Below are 20,511 nucleotides of genomic sequence, written 5' to 3' on the forward strand. Positions count from 1 at the left end.
AGCTGGCTGAAATTATAAAGAGGTACAGATTTGTTGTGGTTTAAGCCCAGCCATAACTTAGAACCACGCAGCTGTTTGCTCACTCCAGCCCCTTCCTCCTCTGCTCCTGGAGGGATGGGAGGAGAATCGAAAGAATGTAACTCCCATGGGTTGAGATAAGAACAGCCCAGTAACTAAGGTATAACACAAATCACTACTGCTACCACCAATAATAATAACGATAAGGGAAATAAGAAGGGAAGAGAATACAACTGCTCACCACCTGCTGACCGATACCCAGCCTGACCAGAGCAGTCATCTAGCTCTTCCGGGTAACTGCCCTCAGTCCTACATCCTGGACATGACATGCTGTGGTATGGAATACCTCTTTGGTTAGTTTGGGTCAGGTGTCCTGTCTCTGCTTACTCACAGCTTCTCCTCCTCCCTGGCAGAGCATGAGGCTCAGAAAGTCCTTGGTCAGGCTAAACATTACTTAGCCACAACTAAAAACATTGGTGTTATCAGCACTGTTCCCAGGCTGAAAGCCAAAAATACAGCGCTGCACCAGCTACTAAGAAGGGGAAAAATGACTGCTACTGCTGAACCCAGGACAAGATTTCATACTTTTTTTTTTTTTTTTTAATAGACTAGTCTTATAATTCAGGCTGCACAGATATAAACCCCTCTCATATTCAGGAAAACCTTTCAGAGTGAGCTTATGTGTTCATATTGAAAATCATGTCCTCAGCTGCTCAGGGTGATCAGGCATTATGGGTTTGTGGTAAATGTGAAAATCAGTGGCACGGACATTTTCTTTGAGGCAGTCTTGGATTTTGAAGATTGCAAGGAATACTGGAGCAGTTTTCCAAAACTGCAGTTGTGTCTGGAACTTGGTAGTAACATCTGGAAGTCAATTTTGTTTACAAAAGCCCAAGTATGCTCAGAGGGTGTCTCCTGGCTTCCTCCAGTGGCAGTGCTTGCTACTCCTTTCCACTTTCTTCTCTTTTTTGCAGAAAAACTCTGCAGCACCAACTAGCTGGGTGGCCAGTTGCCCTGTTTCCAAATCTGAGGGGTTTCCTGGAAACCTCACAGCTTTGTATGATTTTGTTTCTCTTTGTATTCTCATTTGACCCACTGGCTTGGACAGTGGCTACTTACTGGTTTTGGCTATCCTCAATTTTTTTTTTTTAAGTGTTTTTGCTTTTACCTTGAAAAGATACTGATTTGCTCATTATCTGTATTGAGATCTCTGATTTGAAGTGTTTGAGACAATCTTTAAAAAACTGAAGTATTTTAAATTTAAGTGAATTTTAATGCTTTTATATTTCACAGCCTTTTTTCCGAGTTGTCAGTAAAACAGAAGAGGTAATCTCTCAACATACGTGGATAGCAGGGGCAGTAGTGGATAAAATTATAAATCATACAATCTGGGTGTTGGTGTGTTAGACTTAACATATTCTAAACGTGCATGTAATGAAAAACAAAATTCACAAAAACTCATTATAAAGACCAGGTTGAGTATTATACCATGAATGATACAGTTTTACCTCATCTTTGCCTTTTTAAGAATAATTTGTATAAAAATCTTGTGTGAACTTAAGCCTTATAGGAAACAAGAGAAAATGTCTAACCTTTTTTGCTTGTATTGTGCCAAGATTATTTATGTTAATAAAGTCATAGTTAATTTCAAAAGTAATGGTTCCTATGCAAGAATTAAAATATTTTGGTTTGTATACTTCCTTTGTGCCTAGATAAAAGTATGGACAAAATGTACTACAAGCTCAATGTATATTCCGCAATTGTATCTTTAAATGGAACTACGTTGTCCTTAGAGCTCTCCATATTTCCTTCCTGTGGAAAGACTGTTGGGGGAAACTAAATTCAATTAACATAATATCAGTCTATTTTTGTCTCTTGATGTTTCAGTACTAGTAGCTGCTGTCAGTTTGCATATGCTCCCAATAAGTTTGAAAGTATTCAGCGTTTGTTTCTTCTTGACATTCTAGGTTTGTTGCACTGACCACTTGGAGAGTGTATCATCTGATTTCTCTCATAATGCTTGGAGTGCTAATTCTTCAGATAATAAAGGATTTGATATTCTCGAGGAAAAAAGGTAAGACAGTATACTGGTAGAGTTCCTTGCTTAAACACCTGCAATTCAGAGGATGTTAGTTCATTACTAAATCCACTTCAGTATTATGCTCATTGTAAAACATAAGCTAATTTCAGAGAGGATATATCTATGATGATCTATGACCATTTTCAATGAAGTTTTGCTGTATTTTATAGAAAGGGCATTGGGAGATTTGTTTTTATGTGAGTGTAAGTGGTATCAGTGAACAGTCATTCTTGTTTCTTAACTGCTTGGTTTGAAAATACATTATTTTCTAAAATACAAAGTTTTCCTAAGCATTTTAGAACATTAAAGTTCTTTACTGTCAGAGTGGTGAGGCACTGGCACAGGCTGCCTGAGGAAGTGGTAAATGCTCCATCCTTGGAAGTTTTCAAGGCCAGCTTGGATGGGGCTTTGAGGGACCTGTCTAGTGGAAGGTGTCCCTATCCATGGCAGGGGGTTAGAACTAGATGATGTTTAAGGTCCCTTTTAACCCTAATCATTCTGTAATTCATACTTCTTCTGGCATTACTTGAATCATGTCATTGTTGGAAGGTTTCGGACACCTAATATGACCTCTCTTGGTATTGTTGAAATAAGTGAGCAGTATTTTTTTTATTAGTTCACATAATGTTTAGTTTCCAGCATGTATTTATGCATGTTTTATGTAAATGCAACAAAGTTTGAAAGGGATTTTGAATTTGTTGGCTGGTGTGGTTGTTTTTGGTTTGGGTTGGGTTTACTGTTTTGGGTTTTGTTTTTTTTTTATTCTTTGGTTGGATGTTTTTTTGGGTGGCATTTTTTTGTTTTGCTTTTCCTTTAATTCCTGTCCTGTACTTCATTATCAATCTCGAAAATTCCTGTGTAAAATGCTTGGCATCAGTCTGTAATTTTCATTATCGGGAATATTTTTGAAGTAAGTGTCTTACTTTGCTTTTGTTTGATGTTGAATTGTGATGCGAAGTGTCTGAAAAATCAGCTTAATATAGTACAAAAGCAGGAAATAGGTGCCAGAGAAGCCTGATATTCCACTTTGAGGTACTACCACATAATTTCTGACTCCTAAATCCTATTGTTCCCTCTAAGTTATAGCAATTATTTGCAACCTTTTCTGAAGCATGGTTTATTTTCATTGCTTTCTCTGGAGTCTTCATTACCATTCTGTTTCCTGCCTGAGCATTACAAGCTTAGCAGAATTTGATTTTTAAGCTCTGTGTTGTGTAAATCACCACTAATGTTGAAATACCTAACTAGTTCGAAGGTGGTGATTTGTGTAAATTCTCTTAGCTGTCATTACTAGTATTTTTGTGTTGACCAAATCCAAGATGCATCAATATTGACCAAGCTAAGAAAGTAAGAATACCATCCCATCTTCATTTGTGTTTCACTAGCATTTCTGTGGGATTGTTTAACCAGTTATCATAGAGATGAGGCTAGGAACACCTCTATTTCACAGTTTACAGAACAAGATTATTTTACTATAGTTAACTTTTCTATTGCATTATTGCCTTTGATGGCATTATACACAGTGTTCAAGAACAGTCAGGTTCTTGAAGTAATTCTGTAGAATTCTTTGGGTAGTGTCTTGAAATCAGTGACGTGCCACTCGAAAAAGTAGGGAAAAAAGAAGGCAGAAAACCAGAAAGGAATTCTTCCCACTATAACACTTGTGTGTAGCTTCTTCACACTTCCAACCAACCACTAGATGGCAAGACTATTACAGATTCATAAGGAATGTAGAAAGTGATTGTCAGTTTAGATCTGAAGTGTGAGTTATGTTGGTTATCTTCTCCTTCCCCTGTGAAAATGTAGCAATATAAGACACTGATCTTTTTAATTTTTCATTTATATTTTTAACTGGCATATTAAGTTTACAGAAAGCAATTCCGGAAGTGTTACTCTAAGTCAGTATACTCTTCATATTTTGACTGTTACAGAGACTTGTTACTCGTTTTGTCCCAAATTTGAATATTCTGTATGAATAAAGTAATACTACTGTTTATGTTTTAGTGCATTATTTTTCATCTTACATTCCCACAATTGCAGGTGCGCAGCTTTGGAGGATCATCACAGGCAAGTAGGTACATTATTTTTAATATATTGGTTATTAATTGTGTTAATAATAATTATTAATGATTATTACTATATTGGTTATTTATGAAAAATAATATTTTTTTCATTGTTAGTCTGGATTTAAGAAATAGCGTATTTTCCTTCTAGTTAAAATAGAACTGTGTTATTTTGACCTTATCTTTTCTAAGTATCAAAATATTTTCAGAAATGCTTTTTCTCACAGTGGGGTTATCATGCTTTGTGTTTTCTGGGAATTGGTGTTTTCTTTTAAGTTGGTTATTAGGGAAAAATACTGTGTTGGTTGAGGAGGTAACTTTCTGTTAGAACATCGTTATATCAGTGCTGTTTAGAAGTAAAGAAAATTTGCTGGCATTTCCTTTTATCTCTGCAGTAGCCAACAAGTAACTGATCATTATAATTTCAAACAAATATTAGCTGATAGCCATAGGAATAGAAATTAATTATTGTGAAGTTTGTTGACTTGCCACTGGGCTGTCTCAGACCACAACAAATAATAGTGTAGAGAATGTAATTGTTATAATTTGCAGTATAAACAATGTCTCTAAATGGTTCACAGACAGTCCATTTTTTGGAATGAAAGATTGTATATTTAAAGCATTATTCTTCTAAAAAGCTCACCAGGAATTAATGGATATCTGACGTCATTCAGAGGTGTATCCTTTAGTACACTATTATATTACACCCTGACACTGGAGAACCAGTAATGCAAAGTTGAAATGGGAAAGATGCAGGTTTTTGTTTTCTGCTTAGAGATACGTACTGATATCGTGGCAATTACAGAAAGCAGTTCACATATGCAGTCCTTCCTGAGCATCTAGAGGAATGAAATATCTTCAGGCTTTCTTACAAACCTGAAGGGAAGCTGTATGGAACTGATGACAGGTTAGTTCATGAACTGGACAGCATAAAACGGTTCTCTTACCATAGCTAGTGCTACTATCTGTATCTTTGTAGAGCTGCAGTCTATGCAGATGTTTAACTGAGAAGCCATTACTGTGACATGATAGATTGTGATCTGCGTTTCATTCTTTCCTCGTGTTCTTTGTGAGAGAAATTTACATTAAATTTACTGTCTTTCGGGGTTTTGACATCTGAATTTACTTGTCTGTTTACATTTGAAAGAGGAAGACAAAAAAAAATCAAGTTGCTTGTGGATTGGAAGGAAAGAAAAATAATTCTACAGTCTGAGACTTTTTTTTTTTCCTCATTTCCCAGTTCATTGGGTCCCAAAACAGAACAGTTGATTTTCATGAAAGACTATAAATAGTACTTTAAATATCTTGGATTCAAGTTTTCAGGTGTCCAGAATCTTGGCCTGGACTTTGCTGTTTTGTGGGAAATGAATACTGAGAGTGGAAAAGAGAATTTGATAAGCTCTCTGTAAACTATACCGTTGGATAATAAAATGCAAGTGTTGGATGTTTCTGTGTAAAATAGTTTGGAATGGTAAGAACACAGAGTCAGTCCATAAGTCCATCTAGTCCAGTATCTGTCCTCTGAAGGCAGACCGCCAGGAGAAATATGGCCTTGGGTATAAAAGTGGGACAAGCTAACTAAGGTACTTCTAAATGGTGTACTTTCCCAGCCTCCAGCAGCTTCCAGTTGAAAGACTTCCAAGTACCAGAAGTGATGTCTTCCCCAAAACCTCCACCCCACCCCCCCGCGGAAGCTATTCGAAGTGGACCTTTTCACGGATTTATCTCTTTTTGTTCTTACAAACCTGCTATTTCTGACATCCCATAGCAGAGATACCCACAGCTGAACTGTGTGTTTTGTGAACTCAGCCTTGTGGGTTTTTACTGCCATATAACAGTTTCTTAATCACTTTCTGCCTTGTTGGAAGAAATAGAGAGTGATTGCTCACAATTTATATTCTCCAGCATCAATTACATTGGTTGGCTTTTTTAACTCAAGATTATGATCCTGAGTAGAAAACTTCATGTTAAAGCCCAGGTGACTCTGAGATTTTTTTTTTTTTTTTTTTTTTTTTACTTTGTGAATCTCTTCACATTTCATTTGCCTTTTTGCGAGCAAATCACTTGATGTTTGGTTAAAGTTCTGCAATTCCTTGCAGTCGTTCTCCATCTTTACCAGAAAATTTCCTTTCATGACTTCTGAGTTTCTGTAATTTGATGGGAGACCTTGTTAAAAGTCTTCCCAGAAATCCAGGTGTATTTTTATGGAGATCAGTGTTCATCTACAAGCTGGTTGGCTCTGAAAGCCCAGAAGGTTTCTGGTAGCATGGCCTTTACAGCATAGCACAGGACAGGCATGCGTGTCCTTTAGTAGGTTTCCTGACAGTTTGCACAGAGTGGAGATGAGTCTTTACTGTTTTGCAGCCCTTGCATACCTTCTCTATAAATAGATGTTGCTTTAGGCATTTCACAGTCCTCTGGTGTTAAGGCAGCTTTAAGAGAGGTTATTTAACATAAATGAAACTTCAGGTCCTGCACCTGACTTTCAAATAGAACTGTTGTAAGTTCACATAAAAAGTTTGTATTTGTTTGCATTGTGGGTGGGGTTTTATTTTTTCTTCTTTTCTGAATCCTAACATAAAGATGCCTGTTGACTGTGTTGAAATTAGAAGAACTGTTGTAAGATGTAGAGGCTGGGTGATTTGCTTGCACCCATACTCAAGATTGGATATGAAAAACTGGTTTCATGTTCTTATACAAGCAAGCTGTATCAAATGTATCCCCATACTGTCTGTTTACAAAAAAAACATTACCCAGCAGTGAATCACGTGCTCATAAATAATATACAGAGAAAAAAATGTAGTAGATCTTTGGTACTTTGAATGTGAGGCAATACCTATTCTAATAAATTAAATGTTTGTGATCATTCTTTGGCATCATGGCCCACAGGTACAAAAAACTCTGTGTCTGTAGCATTTAGTTGCCTTATGGTCCATGCAGAATGACCCTGTGCAGGCTGGAAAGGTCTGTGCCAACTCTGAAACTGTGTTGGGTTGTTGTTTGGGAAAGTGCTAGTTAGTATGTGCCAGAACTGTGCCAAGAGCTATTTTAATGGTTTGACTACATAAATGACCAGTTCTAGTGCCCCACAGCATTGCCACACACATTACCTTCCTTAAAAATGGGTAACAACTGTTAAAGGAGCACTGGAGGTCACTTGTTAAAACTCATTAAATTATTCTTTTCTTTATAAAGCTGTTTTATTTCTTCCTATACTAGCAACGTTTCTTTGAAACCTGATGCTTCTCTAGTCTGTGCAAGTAGATGTATTAGAATATGCACAGAAATTGTGGCACGCCTTGATTTCTAATGTGGTCAAACCTGAGGAGGTCAAATTAATATTTATTCAAAATTATCCTTTTATAGCAAGCCTGAGGAGGAATCAGTTGCAACCTGAGAAGAGACTAAGCAACAGTCCTTTAAAATGGCCATCAAAGAGTGACTCAAAAGAATAAGCCAGAGAGAAAGGAGTTAATGCTGTGAAAACTGGCAGCTCTGCATAGCCAGTTTTCAGCCCCTTCTATGTTTTGTCATTTTCTTAAACAAATTAAAGTTACTGACTTCTGGAAGGGGCTTGCCTGACTAAAGATGGTGTTAAGGTACCATACTGCACAAATCGCTGCATCAGCCACACAGACTGCAGTAGGTGTATAGTACTTAGTGCATTATTATACATTGAACATCTTGGTTATAATTCTTTAGACCATGAAAATAAGTCCTGAAAGGGTTCTTCTGGACTTGTAGTTTGAAAGAAAGACTTTCTTCCCACAGCAGGGCTTTCCTCCCAGATAAACTTGTATGCTCTTTTGTGGTCTGAAGAGGAGAGAAAAATAAAAAGGTGCAACACTCTGAATAGCATGTTTTACCCACTGCTGCCCCTATGATCAGACTGATCGAGACTTAGACTTCTGAGAGAAGAAACAGGAATATTGCAGGAAAAAAAAGGACACTTGATCACAGCTTTTAACTGGCAGCTGTTACTGAAGCAATTTAGGACTTGATTTTGAAAACCATGGGTTAATATTGAAGCTTTCTTGAAGCTCAGTAGTTGGCCAACTGGGATATTTCGAAGATAATAGCTTTCGTTGACAGAAGGTTACAGATGCATAGAGTTCATTGTCCAAATACAGGATGTTCCTGTTTCTTGCAACCCCCTCCTCCAGTCCTTCCTTTATGGATTCCTGTTCTCAGTTAACTGTGGTCACACTTGTAGACTCCCAGAGGCATCAAAGTTGCTTCCAGGGGTGTATTACTTCTTCATAGGGAACTACACCCGTTATTGGGTGAGCAGGTGCTAAATCCTGTTGTGACAGATCAGCTTCAAATTCAGGTCGTAACTTTCCAAGGCTCAAATTCATCTTTTGACCTACATAAATTCCATGCTTGCATCAGCCCTTCTATAGACATTTATGTACCTTGCAGTGGTTAGTGCTCTCTGAAGAACAGATCCTGTACTACCACCACTCAGAGCTTGGTGGACTTCGCGCAATGTGAGGTTATTGTTTTTTTCCAAGGAGAAAAAACCTCTTTTGTGTCTAAACATAGCTCTATAATGCACTTGTGCAAAATTATTCTTAAAATGTCACTGGCAGCGATGGAAAAACCTCTTCATGTTATCACTGAAGATAAGCAAGACAATTCCCCCTTTCATCTAATTACCATGCTTCATTTATTATATCTAAGGCTTTACATACCTCTGTTGCATATGCTTCACTTCTGGATTTGCTTAAGACAATCTGCAATTCATTTGCCTAAAGATTTATGACATCATCTTTCTAGTCTATTTTGTGTTCAGTGGAGAAAGAGTTGAAATACTTTGTGAGGTATATGACATGATTAATTTTGTCCTAAATGAAATGTCCCTAGACTGGTCAGGTACATTGTACCTTATTGCTGACACTTTGTTTCCTTTGAATAGTAAGTCTAGGAGGTAAGAAGAGTAATTACATTTACACGACCCTTGTGTCATTATTCCGTGTTGGTCTGAAGGCCTGTCTGTCTTAAAGATGCCATTGACTAGTGCTCCTGGTTACAAATAACAAGCTGATGCTTGCAGCAATGTGCTGAAATACCATTCAACAACGATAACAACAGCAGGGCTCAACAAAGAAGTATGGGGACTAGACTTACCTGTTTCCTTTTGTTTGCAAAGAGTTTCTCTGAAGTGAATCCCCAGCTTAGTATGGTTGTATAGTCAGATCACTCCTGAGACCTTCAGGGTATCCTGCTTGATCGTATATCAAAAGAAAAAATATAAAGTGTTCTGTCACTCTGTCCTTCAAGGTGTTGTGAAGAGATCTGGCGGATGATCGGATTAGGAAATTAGATCTTTTTCCATTAGGAAATATAAACAGAATCAAGGTTGTAATGGAAGTGTTCCTGTTTTATGCTTGTTAATCCATTTCCTCAAATGTTGTAAGTAGAAACAAAGCTAATGTAAACTGAGGCCAGTCATGTGCCCCAGTCAGTACCGAAACATGGGACTGTTGGTGTCAGTTTCTGTTGTGCGCTCCCTTAATCTTGGTTTCATCATTCAGACAAGATCCGTTCTTCACTTGGCTGTACACAACTGAGTGAAATCTGGTAACAGACTACAGAAAAAAAAAAAACTTTGTGGCCATCGAGGAAGGCAGAGGACAGAATATAGTCTAATAGATAAATAAATAAAAATAGGCTTCAGAGTGCAAATATTTCCTTCTGAAGTTGTTCCAACGTAATCCAAAGGCATCTAGTGTACTCAGACTTCCACTTCTAGTATTTTGTAATATTTACTGTTCTGTTCATTTCAGCTTATATATTTGTATGAGCTTGTGCTGGAATATATACAGGAACAAAAAATAATAAAACTTCAATAGAAAGTCTGTTACTTTGACAGAAGTGTCATATTTAAGTCTGAAGATCATTTAACGCATTAACATGAAGGAGATGGTGCAGCGTTTGTAGGTGTTATATATCTAACTGTTAGAATTAGTTGGTTTGTTTGGCTTGTTCGGTTTTTAGTTTGTTTTTTTCCCTTATATTTGCAGAAATAATGTGTTCTGCATAGAAGTGATTTTTTTCTACACTAAATGGTTTGCAAACTTTTGAAGTCAGGCTTACTATCTATGGTTCTCTAGTACTTTGGCAGAACATGATATTGCCTTAGCCATCACAAGACATTTTCCTCTCTCCCTCATCTCCAGCTCAACTAGCCTTTCATTATAGGGAGCACATGAAGGAGATGTGGACAAAATCTTGGAATCATCCAGTCTCTGTACTACTACCAAACAAATATTGCATATGTCTTTCTGTAAACTTTATTTGCCTTCTGTCCCTATTAGTTAAAAAATAAAGGTTGAACATTTTCATGGCTGCAAGAAAAGAGCAGTGTCTGAGAAAGTAGTAAAGCAGAAACAAAGCACCAGCAGAATTTCACTGGGGCTGCTTTAACTTCTTTTTACATGTTTATGTTCCATCAGCCCAATTTAATATTTGCTGAGTCTTGACTTATGTTTTCTGAAACTTTTATCATTCATATTTGAGTTTCTGTATTCCTCCTAGCATGATGCTCAAACCAAGGCCTTATCCAGTAAAAGAGATGACTTGTGCTGTATATCATAAATGTATTATAAATGCATCCCAGGCATAGATGTATTTTTTCTAAGATTCTTGCAAATAACTTGAGTAGCTTATGTTCTGTTAGGAACATTCACCTTTTTGCACTGCTTGTTTAGCAAGCTGTTTCCCATTTTGCATTCATCCATTTGGTTTGTTAAATATAGTACATCCCCAATGAGTTTGGCTGGTTGATTTTTCCATGCCATTTTCCTATTTGAGCTCCTCTTTGAACCCTCATTCTGTCTGCCACTCCTCCCAAGCTATTGCCTCTTGTTTATCTGAAGGATTAGTGCAGATACTGAATGAAAATGCTAAGGACATATCAGTTGCATATAACAAGACACTTCCAACATCTGCCCTTTAGTATGGCTTTTCAGTTAAACCTCAAGTTATTTTATGGGGACTGATTGCACATAAGGTTTATTTTTGCAGTTTGCTTTGCAGTGTCATATGGGAAATTTTCAAAAGCATTGCACCAGTTGTGGTGTATGCTCCCACCTTTCGTTTAGGGATGGCTATGTACTTTTTTTAAAAAAATATGCCTCCTTCATTTATTTGGATACTGAATAATCCTCATTTAGTGCTTTAACAGCTTCTCAGCTGTGTTACTAATTTGGTCAGTATCTCTATATAGGTAAAATCAGTTGATCTGAAATTGCTTGGATAGCCCTATTTTAAGTTCATAAACCATAATTCTTTGAGAAATGTGTTATTTTTTCATTTGTCCCACAATCCTGTCTTTAACCCATTGGCTAGTTGTTGTCAAAATTACCAAGAATTATTTTCAACTTTTTATTCCATTTAGAGAGCTCTGAAAGATTTCTGTAGTGTATGCTTTGGTTTTGCAGCACAGAGATGCTTGAGAGTCATTCAGTGGACTGCGATTTACCCCTGGGAATTCTTTTTTCTTCTGATAATAGTGTTTTTCTAAAAGTATTTAATTAAAATTCAAAGCTACAGAAGAACACATAATCTGATTGGACAGTTGCTTTTTGGTCTTGCTAATTTCTCACAGGAGATTTTAATAGTCGTTTCTAAGCATATTGGTTTTTAAGTGTTCTATGTGTAACTTCTCAGGTATAAACAAATATTCATTGGATAAGTCAGAAGAAGTAATTTTGTGGAACATCTGAAGGAGATTTCCATGTGGAAGTTTCTAAAAATCCTTATGCCTGGCATTGTGGTTGGACTCGATGATCTTAAAGGTCTTTTCCAACCTAAATGATTCTATGCTTTTGCAAGTTTGCTTTCACGTTGCAAAAAAGGTCATCTGGGCACCAGCACAGTGAGGTGTGTGTTTTTAGTATACTTAAATAAGCTAGGTTTGAAATACTTTTATTCAAGTGAAGTCACTGGATTCATGATTAAATATGTGAGATAAATACCTGACATAAGTGCAGTCTTTGCAAACTGCAGGGTGTGCAGCAGCCTGTGCAAAAGTGACTCAGTAATTCCTTTGTTACTCATTGGTAAAAGTTAACTGTTATACTCGGCTGAAAAATGCTAGCTCCATAGTGATGGGAGGATGGAAATACAGCCTTTGTCCACCATTTTTTGGTTTAAACATGAGACAGTTTTCCTTTAGCAATTTTCAACTTATAGAAAAGCCAGCTCTATTCTGTGTTTAATTTTTTGAAGCATAGAGCTGCAATCACTGTTCAATTACTCATGAGAGTTTTGCGTCTGGATCTGCTGTGTAGAAAATGCATGTGTCTCTGAGTGCAGACAGGTGGATTTGTATGTTGCGAACAACCTAAGAACTGCTAATTCTGAGCTGACCTAATTCTGATGGCTCTGTGTCACACTTGCTGGCATGTTCCATAATACCCGTATTCTAATCAGTGGGGAATAAAAGCGGCCTCCCTACTGCTGCCTACAGCATCTAGGCTGTCTCATACATTTCATGACTATGTTTATAGTAATGATAAAATACTTCTTTTTATCACAGTGTTAACTAAACATTAAGTACAAGATATGTAAAATTGGAGGTGTTACAGTTTTCTTAGTTCAGCTCTTTCCATCAGTAAGAGAACAAAACAACTGAAGGCTGATAGGAGTTGAAAGGAAAGTGATAAATTGAATACGCAAAATTTCATCAAGGAGGTGAGTGAATTAAAAATGAAAGAGATTCAGAAAGAGAAGATGGCCAAGCTGGTTTGTGTTTCTCTGAAGCTCACCCATGCCATTTGTCCGTTTCTCAACTTTGCACTATTTCAGTAACAAGTTCTTAGCTCTACTCTTCTGTATTAGATAAGAACAAGTATGGCAGGTGCTGCAGTTGAATTTGCTGATTTTCACAGTGCTGTTGTGTGCTGTTTGCCAAGTTTTTCCAGCTTCCAGCAAGAGAGTTTGGAGGTGCCTTTCACTTCTTAATATTTTCATGTGTCTTACTGACACAGCAATATTGGCAGCAGTATTTCTCAGCAGCTGAGATAGCTTTAAAAGTATAAGTACAGGGAAAACATGACGTACTCTATTCTATGTCGAGTTGTGGACCACACTTTGGACATACAATGAAAGCTACAGGTTTCTCTTAAAGTAGGCATCTATCTCATCTTTGTGGGTTGACCTGCTAAACCTGTGAATATCTCTGTTGAAAATCTGAATCTGAAAAACTGCAGAGGAATTGTGCTGGTACAGTCCATTTCAGATCATATCTTCAGGGACCCTTCTTGAAGCAAGCAATTAATCTTTGCTTGCTGTGGGGTGCAGCCCCACCACAGAGAGTATCAAATGAATTAAAAGAAAAAGGACAGTATCGAGGTACCTCCTGAATCTAAGGAAATGTTGTTCTCTGACCACTTTTTAGCAGATCGTCTATTACTCTTTCCCTATTTATTTTTCAAAGCTGTTTGGAAATTGTCAGCTACTGACAAGCATACTTAATATATTGCTGTCAAACCTAAATGTTACTTCACCTTCAGTATAAAGCCCTTGCTTTCTTTTTTTGACCTGTTTATATTTATGAAGTGTTTATTATAAATAGCATGCTTCAGAGGCAGGATGTAGAAGGGTACGCTCTTATTTTGGCTGCTGGCCTAAACAGAATTGTAAGAAAACCTGTTCAAGGATGGAATTGATAGTTTTCCTCATTGATTGATTGATTTCCTCTATAAGAAAGTAAAACTTGGAATAAAGTATATGTGGGGAAAAGTACAGAGACCTCTCATATCCTAAATAAAGATCCTTCCAGTTGGAGGATCCAAAAGGTTTGGATGTACTTTTTGGCTGACATTTTATAAGAATAATGTTCATTCTTAGTCAGGTGTACTTCAACTTACATGTTGAACTTAGACTCAAGTTATGAACTGTCTCTTGAAGGGTAGCAAAAGTCTTCCTATACAGCTCAGGTAGGGAAAGGAAAAGACTTGGATGCAGCTGCATCATTCTGAATGGAAGAGTTAGTCACTCCCTGCCTCTGTCAGCCCTCAACCTGAATATTTATCCTTAATCCATAAGGACTTTTGAATAAGTACCTGGTATTCTGGGTTTTCCTAATTTGTGGTGGGGATCCATGTCCAATGTCTCATGGTTTGTAGTTGTAACTATGCAGAAGTAGCTGCATTATATGTAAGCTAGAACTAACACTAGGTTCCTGGTTGGGGCGTAATCTTTTAATTCCTTTTTTTTAAGTGGATGTACTGTATTCCAAGACTTTGCAGACAGCGCAGACTGGAAAAAGTCTGTTCCTTCTAAACAATATCCTTTTTTAGTGCAACTTTCAGATTAGCAAGGTTGTATTTTAGTTAGATGATTTCAAAGAGTTTAAGCAGACTTAGTGATAGGTAGAGGTTGGCTGCATATTGCTGTATCTTTGAATTGATTAGCAAGCAATAATACTTTCCTAGAGGAGCAAGGTACCTAAAGTCCTGTTAAAGAGAACAGAAAACTGACACTGAGTCAAAACATTTTGCTTGTAGCTCCTTATAGGATTATACCATACAATAGATTTAACTACTGCCTGTTCCAGGAACAGTCTGCCCAATTGCCACAGAGCTGTAGGGTATTGTTTGCATGCCTTGGAGATTTGTTCTGCTTGCAACTGTAATGTTCATATTTTTCACCTTTTTAATGTATTTTAAACTGTTCTTTACTATATAACTTGGTGGGTTGCCTCAAATTATTTTTAATGCCTAAATTAGCAGGATAGCGTTGCAATAAATACAAGACATCATGAGTAGAGGAAGACTGCATTTCTGATCAGCTTTTGAACAGAATGAGAGACCTCAAATAGCTCCTCAGGAGAGAAGTTTGCAAAACTGACCCTTTTAAAGGGTAGCGAGTAAATATAAGTGGAAAAATTAATGTTAAAATAGTCATGTGTCCTATTGCCTGTTTATTCCCTTGCATGTGTAACATTTTCACTGTTGGTATTTTTATTCTATTCTTACCTCTTTCCATTTTAACAGTTGAACAACTGTCAGAGATAACTTACAATCCTGAAGTCATTTGACTTGTCATCTTAAAGAGTATTTATAAACTATAGCATTCAGGGAGCCCCCAGTGTTACTTTAAATAGAGACTGCTTTTAGGATATATTAAAAATGTGGACTGTTTCATTTCGGAATTGCTTTTCTTAAACAAATGTTAAATCGTATTTGATAAGCTCCATAAAAATGGGTAGCAAGTTTGACCATATTCTCTATTTTCACACTATACTAAAGACTACATGAAAAGCAGATGGTATGGCTTGTGCCAAACACAAAAATGTGAAATATGTTCTTCTCCTGCAAGTACAAATAGCTTTTTCCCCTTTTAATGTTGGTCTAAATTGTTTCCTGTAAGCAGAAGTACTGCTTTTATTATTATTTTCAGAAGAAGAATAGGATTTGTTCCACACACAATAAAAGTTACTGACTCAAATGCCCAAACCTGCCATAGGTATATTTATCAGAGTCATTTACCTCCCAGTTTCCATGATTGCTTTTCTCTGTTGTTGCCAGTCACAGATTTTTTTTTTCTTGCCACACAAACTCTCATCAATGTGATTATGAGAATGCGTATACATGATATACAGTAATGGTTCTGGGACTGGTTGTCCCTGACATTGATTTCAGCTTCATGAAACCAGCTTCCAGGCCATTCTGCAGACAATGCGAAGGTTTCTAGAACCTGAAACCCAAGCCATTGAATCTGTATCTGTTTTCTGTGCTTAAAAAGCTCGCTTTTCTGTACTGTTATATGTGGTTTGAGAAAATGAATTATACAAATAATAGTTTTCACTATCTTAGATCTCAGTAGCAAGAACAAAAGATTTACAATTCTATAGTGCTACACAGTTTTCCATATGCAGTATGTCCCCTTGTAAGCAGCAAGAATATAGAAAATACATTTCAGTTTTGTAAAAACACTGTATAGCACAAGGAGAAAATATGTGCAGGTCACCTAATATCATATTGAGTTAATTCCTGTCAAGTTTTCAAATTCTAAACAATTTATAAAGCATATTGGAAATTTGAAGCTGATAAAAAGGAAAAAAAAGCAAGCAATTTGTGTTAATTTTAGAGCTTGATAAAAGAAGTAAGAAACATTTATGATTAACAAAGCAAGGTCTTTAGAAATATTTACTAGTTATTGCCATGGAAGGAGGAGAATGTCATTTCTTGGAATCTTTAGAACAGTGTTAGGAGAAAGATCAGAATAAGTACAGTTGAGTTTATATATTAGTCGGGTTTTGACCTTTTATTGCATCTGGTTTGCCAAATACAAGCATTAGATTACGGAACACGTGACAGAAGTTATTTACGTAGGACATAAGAACCTATAGTCTTAGTCCCCTTTTTTTTTTGTTGGTTATTTTGTTGTTTGTGTTTGTGTTTTTTTTTTTTAATGTTGCAGATGCCTGAGTTGTTGTAACACTTGAGGGTGTGCTTCCCAGCACAACATCTGATTAGTCACTAATTTAGTAAGGAATGTCCTGGCACTCAGTTCTGTTGAAGCATGTGAGCCTATCAGCAGAATAACATATTATAGTCTTCAAGTGTTTTGACATACAGTTGAGTAAAACAGCCTAGCTGTTTTGAAACAAGTATGATATTCCTTCCATGGGTCTCCTTCTGTTTTTCTTACTGTCAGAAGAGATGTTGCATGTTTACCTATTGGAATATATTTCATTCCTTAATTATTTTTTTCTTTGTTTTGAAAGTTATTTTAGAGTCGAAATAACACTTGAAATCAGCCCTATAGAGCTGTCTTTTATTTTTACACTGAGGAAAATAGAGGATAGCATATGTTCATTATCTTTTCCATGTTCCACAGGTTTCCCCACTCCTTGAATGAAGATAATTAGACATATGCAGGAAACTGGTTTAATAAAATTTTTCAGAAATAAATACTTACTGCAGTACAAAACCATAAAAGTTCTCTCAAATCCGCCTGAATGGTGTGGTCACAGCACCATATGACACACACACCTTTTCCTATCTTAGATTTTAAATCTGAAGAATGAGGCTCTCTGAATTCTTCTGAAGTTCAGGTTTTTTTCACCAAACGCTTGGATTCATAATTCAATTAACAGATCACTGATGTAGCTGTGGCTATTGATGTTACTCTAGGTCACTTCACAGTGTGCAGTAATGCTTAAGAGAATTTCATGGTGAATATAAAAGTATCCAATATGAAAGTAGTAGAAATAGCTGTGTCAAATATTTGAAAGGTAAATATTAACATTCTTTTAAAATTTATGTTAAAAATTCAGACAGTGAAAGAAGACTGTGACAGAATGCTGAGCAGAGATTGCTGTAGTCCAGCAGAACTTCCAAAAGGCATTAGCTAAAATATAAAGAACAAGTAAATGAGATAGGACTTTTCAAAAGAGAAAAGGAATAATTAAGGGGAAATATAATAGAGGTCTCTAAGACACCGTAAGTATCATGCCTTTGAGGAAGAATAAAAAGAACGTAATTAAGCTTTAAAAATCCTTGGCACATGATTGTTGTGAACATTAGAACTATATGTGGATTAAAAACATAAATTGTAGGACAGTTCTTCAAAGAAAATTAATTTAAGGCTATTAAATAAATATCACTACCTCTGGCTTTGAATGTCCCTGAGTCGCAGGTAGTTGGAGGTTGGTATTGGAATGATACTTCCATGAAATACATATTTTCCCATGTTCTTATTCTGTTGGTCAAGTATACCCAGGTATTCAATTCTGGCAACTGTTGAAGACAGGGCACAGGACTAGATGGAACTTTGGCTGACCCAGTTTAGCTGTTCTTAAAAGCGTTACAAGCATTGACTTTTTATTCACTGAAGTGACCTAGTAAGACTGAAATAAATACATCTCTTTATTTCTGCATTGTGTATATGTTGTTAATAAGTTGTATATAAATGTTAAAGTCTGAGAAATCTCAGGAGCTGAGATAGCTATTGCCCGATATTAGACTGTCTGTTTCTACCACCACATTCCACGGAAGCTGCAAGGTCAACATGTAGCTGAAGAACTTGCTTTTATGTATTTAGGCATGAGATCAGACTAATAAAATCAATCAGAGCAGTAATATCTGAGGTTTGCATGGCTGGTCTTTACAAAAAAATTGTTCAAATCACTTTTAAGAACTTTTAGCCAAATGCATGTTTATGTTTTCTTAGAACACAGAGAAAAAAGCATGTAAGACTTAAGTCTTGCATATTGATAGCGAAGACACTAAATGTGTCTGAACAATTACAGAATGAAGTTCTCACGCCAGGGCTGTACATGAACAAAACTGTTTCCATTGTGAGTTCACCATAAACAGACAATTTGCCTAAAATGTGTAATTTGGCAACTTCTGTCCCACCTTGTTAACTGACTTAGATACTGTGTGTTTTAATCGGAGTCTCAAAATGTGGCAGTTCAGTTGAAAACTCCTTAATATGATGATAAACAAAAAAATAAAAAAATTTCTGAGAAGGACACATAAATGGTATTTTTGGTTAAAGTTTTAAATACTTTGCTCAAAACCCTTCCAGATGTACCTTGGAAAATATTTATTTCATCCATCAATAATCAAATAAAAAAATTACTGAAGAGGATTTTTTACTTGGTAAAGAACAACTTTAGCATATGGAAATTAGTATTCTGGGGCTTTCTTTGTCAGTTACATAAATGAGCTGGAGGGAAAATCAGGATACCTGAAAAGTAGTTGGAAGATGATGTATTTAAAGTGCTCTGAATATTTCCCAAATAAAGTCTTGGGGTTTGGTTGGGTTTTTTTGTGTGTGGTGTGTGTGTTTGGTTTTTAGTAAGAAAAACTAACCTCACTGGACTAAAGTAAAAGTCTTAGTGTTATTTTCTTTTCACCCTTCTACTTCCCTCCTCTATAGGAACATCTGTAGAACATCCAGGAAGTTGGACTCAGTGACCCTTATGGGTTCCCTTCCAACTTGAGATAGTCTATGATCTGTATATCAGTACAGAAGGTTTTTCAAAGCAAAGGATGCTTTCTCTTAGGTATCTTGGAGATCAAGATTCTGAAGGAAAACAGCAAAAGCTATGGTAAATTTTACAGATTTGTATTGATAAAAGATGTATGAATAAGTAACTTCTAAAATGAATGCTTAGTTTTTCATTTTTTGGCAGAAAAAATGTGCTATTGAAATGTATTTTTTTATAGCTTAACAAAAAGATTTCTTTAGGAATCCTTAGATGTCTATGAAGAATGAGGGGAAAAGAAGTTTTAACAATGATAGGAGCTGATGTTGTGTTATGTAAAACAAGATAATCTGTACATGTGTTCTGAACCACCTTATGGAAGGGATTGATTTTAAATAAAAATAACAAAGGAACATGGAAAGGAAAATTTATGGTTTTTTTTACTTTGAGATAGAAGTCTAGGTAGCTGAACTTAATTTGGCTTCCCAGTAGTGCTGTCAGCCACTCGGCGAAATGTCATGCCTATTATCATCTTCTTGCCCTGCAGGGCAAAGGTTATCGGGTGCTCAGCACTGCTGGCTGAGTGTTCTGGCAGCACTTGCCCAGCCAGTTCAGGGGATTCCCCTAAGTCACAAATCTGCATGTGCCCTTGATGACAGATGGGTTAAGTTGCAGGTCTTCATTGATCATCGTTCTTTGTCTGAACCTTTCTTGACTTGTATTAGCTCAAGAGCCGTTTAACTCGGGGGGGTTTTTTGGTAGTAGGGGTAATTGCAGGAGGGGATTGAGTTGTCTTTTGCAGTCTTGGCTGCCCCCTTGCCTTTTCTGTGGAACTGTATAGTGTTTCAACAGCCTTCATAGCTTTAAATTTGCAGTTGTTTCATGGAGGGCTGGATGTTAAAAGAGCAGAATGGTTGTGGTTTGACAAGTATTTACTTTAGAGAAACTCTGGTAAGAAATTGGGCACACCAGTCACTCCAGGATAAAATCAGTTTTGTTTTCATCTGTGATCTCAGAATTAACCATCCTGTCCAATCTGCAATTGTGTACATGTATGAATTGCCATTGTGAGAAGCATAGCATTGCTTTGTAGAACATATTTCTTGCTGATATTTCTCATTATTACCTGCCTTGCCCTTCTACATTGGTGCCTGTGATACTGTGCAGGACTATTTTTTTTAAGTTTTGATGCTAGCTTTTAATGTGTTCCTATGTCTGCTTTTGCTTTCCAGCTGGTAGGGCTTTAATGCAAGATCAAATAGTAACATGAACCATGACAAGAGGTTCCTATAATTTTTTTATGTGTTTCGTTGTTTATTTTTTAACAAGCCGGTTGATCAGCATACACAAATATGTGCCTTCTTAAATGGCATGCACTCTGACTTTTCTTCCCTGAC

At 36.6% G+C, this 20,511-nt stretch overlaps 1 protein-coding gene across 4 annotated transcripts in view; it reads left to right on the forward strand.

Annotated features, from left to right (window-relative positions):
- Positions 1 to 20,511, forward strand: part of RETREG1 (reticulophagy regulator 1) — a 64,848-nt gene that overhangs the window by 10,835 nt on the left and 33,502 nt on the right. For all 4 annotated transcript variants that reach the window (XM_065667577.1, XM_065667580.1, XM_065667578.1 and 1 more), the window contains exons 2-3: positions 1,986 to 2,092; positions 4,139 to 4,169. In XM_065667577.1, coding sequence (XP_065523649.1) covers positions 1,986 to 2,092; positions 4,139 to 4,169 — 138 coding nt within the window. The remainder of the gene's footprint in view (positions 1 to 1,985; positions 2,093 to 4,138; positions 4,170 to 20,511) is intronic.

This window comes from Lathamus discolor, chromosome 2 (genome assembly GCF_037157495.1).
Source record: "Lathamus discolor isolate bLatDis1 chromosome 2, bLatDis1.hap1, whole genome shotgun sequence".
In the NCBI taxonomy this organism is placed as follows: Eukaryota; Metazoa; Chordata; class Aves; order Psittaciformes; family Psittacidae; genus Lathamus; species Lathamus discolor.